The sequence below is a fragment of the Cydia splendana genome, chromosome 20 (assembly GCF_910591565.1).
Source record: "Cydia splendana chromosome 20, ilCydSple1.2, whole genome shotgun sequence".
Classification (NCBI taxonomy): Eukaryota; Metazoa; Arthropoda; class Insecta; order Lepidoptera; family Tortricidae; genus Cydia; species Cydia splendana.
The window spans coordinates 12674504-12677692 of NC_085979.1; the positions used below are offsets into that span (position 1 = coordinate 12674504).

The 3189-nt window shown below is 35.6% G+C and overlaps 1 protein-coding gene across 1 annotated transcript; it reads right to left on the bottom strand.

Moving 5' to 3' along the window:
* Positions 1 to 1107: 1107 nt before the first annotated feature.
* LOC134800642 (uncharacterized) lies at positions 1108 to 2792 on the bottom strand. The gene is made up of 2 exons (XM_063773127.1): positions 1981 to 2792; positions 1108 to 1306 (listed from the first exon to the last, which is right to left on the bottom strand). The coding sequence occupies exons 1-2, from the start codon at positions 2790 to 2792 to the stop codon at positions 1114 to 1116; spliced, it is 1005 nt and encodes a 334-aa protein (XP_063629197.1). The 3' UTR covers positions 1108 to 1113.
* Positions 2793 to 3189: the final 397 nt, after the last annotated feature.

Consider the following 3189-nt stretch of genomic DNA (forward strand, 5'->3'; position numbering starts at 1 on the left):
CGTGATCACCGATCAGCCGTCATAGAAAATTACATGTCGGACGCCTCGGCCCGGGCCCGGTCCGGTCTAGCGTGAGTCATCCTTAAGTAGTTATCAGACGTTATCATGCCAAATATAGGCTTCTTAAGCTTTATCAGAAGTGTTAAAAAAATAGCATCACGTATCTGTCGCTTTTCTGGAATATTTTACAACCATTTTTTTACAGTATCAGTCTAATAACTAATCGAGCGAAATGAGGTCTTTGGATAAACCTAAGGCTTCAATTTCATGTTTGTAAGTTTCATGGTTAATTTATATATTACTACTTATATATTAATTAAATTTGACTGGAACGTAGTTCATATAACTAGATACAATTTTTAGGTTAGAACATATGAAGAATGAGCCCAAAGGGTAAAGGTGAGTTACCTAACGGCGCGATTTGGGAAATGATATAGAGATTAACTAGATACGATATAGTAAAGGTATGTGACGTCCCACGGGTAAAGGTACCTAATGGCGGTTGGGGCTTATGCTATTATTAATGCCGCTCCAATATTATTGCGGCGCTATGTGACGTAAGCGCCAGCCTCCATAAGGTACCTTTTTCCGTGGAACGTCACATATCTTCACTATTTCATATCTAGTGAACCTCTAATTCATTTCCCGAATCGCGGCGCTAGCCGCCATAAGGTACCTTTTGCAATGGAACGTCACATATCTTTACTATTTGATATGTAGTGAGTCTCTAGCGGCCCAATTCGAACTTTATGATACGTCAGTTAATAGATCTAGAAAAGATATGGATTAGATATGTCAGTGTCAAATGTGACATTTCTTCAAACAAAAACGTCACTTTTGACCCTGACACATCAAATCCATATCGTTTCTAGATCTATTAACCCCTCGAACGCCCGTGTCAAAGATTTGGTATTGAATTAATAACCTTGAAATTGTAAATTAAAGTTCAAATTGTCTGTGACGTATCCGGGACAAGGCATTCGACGGGTTTATTGACGTATATTAAAGTTCGAATAGGGCAGTAATTCATTTCCCGAATCGAGCCGTGTGACTTAAGAATTAGCTGTAAAATTTATTAGAGGTACCTATTGTCAACTCGAAATAGTTGCGTTTCTAGGACGTCAAGAAGGCGAACTGCAGCAGCACCACGGTATAGGTCACGAGCACGCTGAGCAGCCGCAGCGGGAACGCTGCGTCGAGTTCAAACACGCCGAACGCCGACATCTTGCGCAGCGACGCGCGGTTCAGCCGCAACACGTTCTTGCAAGTCTTACGCATCTCTGAGAAATTGACGCAAACGTTTTGCCTAGTTTTATATATTCTGCTTTCTAATTAAGTTATTAAGTTTTCGACCTACTTGTATATTTACTAGTTAAAATTCCAGTTTAGTTTTTAGAGATTAAAATTTCAGAATTATCTTTTGCTCATACGCACTATGTACTTACCTGTAGGTACATTATTGCTTAAAATCTGTGCACAGGAACTTTCAGCGAGTTTTATATTTCTATAGAAATTTTCACAGGCAATGCTCAATGTTACCAAATATATAAAATTCTTGATATTCCAGAGCACGATGGAACTTCTGGTCCAGTTATTCTCAAACTGTAAAATGAAAACGAATCTTAGACTAACTTCAACTTATAATACAAAATATAAATAATGTACGCCACGCCACGCCAGTGCGGATTTTTTCAAGTAGGTACTTACAATGGTTTCTCCAGGGTTCACTTTTTCAAGCTCTAGCACATATTGCAAATTAATTAAAATATGCATAAATGTTTGGAACCCAAAGATCGTAATCTGCAATAATGATTATACTTCTGAGGACGTAAAATTAACAATGTATTTTTCTAATTTCTAATTCTTACTTTAAATATAATTTCACATACCTAACATAATATGCTTCTACTTATTGAAAACTGATAGACTTTATAGACTACAGCATTATATGCATCACACATCCATTTACGATATTAAAAAAAATACCTAAAACTTACCGAAAACTGATACACTTTGTTGCTTAAACGAAATGCATTAAGTATATCAGTATATGCATTAAACATATCGCTTTCCGAAACCTCATAATTTACTTCTTCTTCATGTTTATCGTGTATTCTCTTATATTCTTCCATTTTATGGATCCAAGCGATCAACTCGTTTTTTATCATTACAACGTATCGAGTAACGTGAACTACTTGCATGTCAAAAATTATCAGTGGTACTGTCAAAGAAAAACTGACCAGCAAATCAAGAATACTAATATCATAGCAAGCCGAAATCCAATGAAAAATGTGCATACTAACAACAAACAATACAGTGAGCCAATTTTGGATCTTGAGTTTATAAAAAAAATCTCTTTTGTCAGCCTTAATACAGTCAAGCACATGTTGCAATTTGATAATAAGCTCAACGACATAGCTTCTCTGGAATGAATTGACGGCATGGGTAAAGATTGAGATTAAAGTGAAATATATGAAATCGAAATAAAGCAATACAGTAACCACTTCAGTGCCGAAAGTCCTAGTGGCCTCGTGATAGTACAAAAAACGAAAGACGTGGCTCGATGTAATAGCACTACAGCCGATTATCGACTTTATGTAAAACGACACATGGTTGTCAGGAGTGATGAAATTGTTAATGATACTGAAACTAGACATCAAAAGGCAAGATTGTACAAAGTTTAGAGGAAACAACATAGCTTGGAAATCTTGATCAAGTATATTGTTTATCAGGTACTCAGTTTGCACTCTTCTGTTTATGTTTATTTTGCACTTGACGAATTGATCACTCATCATTTCAGTTGAATTTGCTGGACGTGTAATCTCCTTGAAGCTTTTTACTCGTATACTTACCTATTACTTATGAAGAGGTGGAACGTGGGACGCGGCAAAGTGATATTAAGTTGCTAATCATATTAAAAGAAAACGTACGTAGATGTCATAAATGGAACTCAATTAACCTTACGAGTAATTATGACCCCTTTTTAAGAATTCACGTATTAGAGGCTTAATGAATATAGACCTTTAGGTAATAATAAATTATATTGAAAGGAAATTGTCTGCAATATAGAGTTTAATAAGGATAGAATTTTTAATATTGATTATTTGGTCCTTCATACAATTGTTAAAGATTTTACTAATTTTAGGTTAATATTGGTACCTACTTATAAACTTGCTTGCTTAAAAAGCT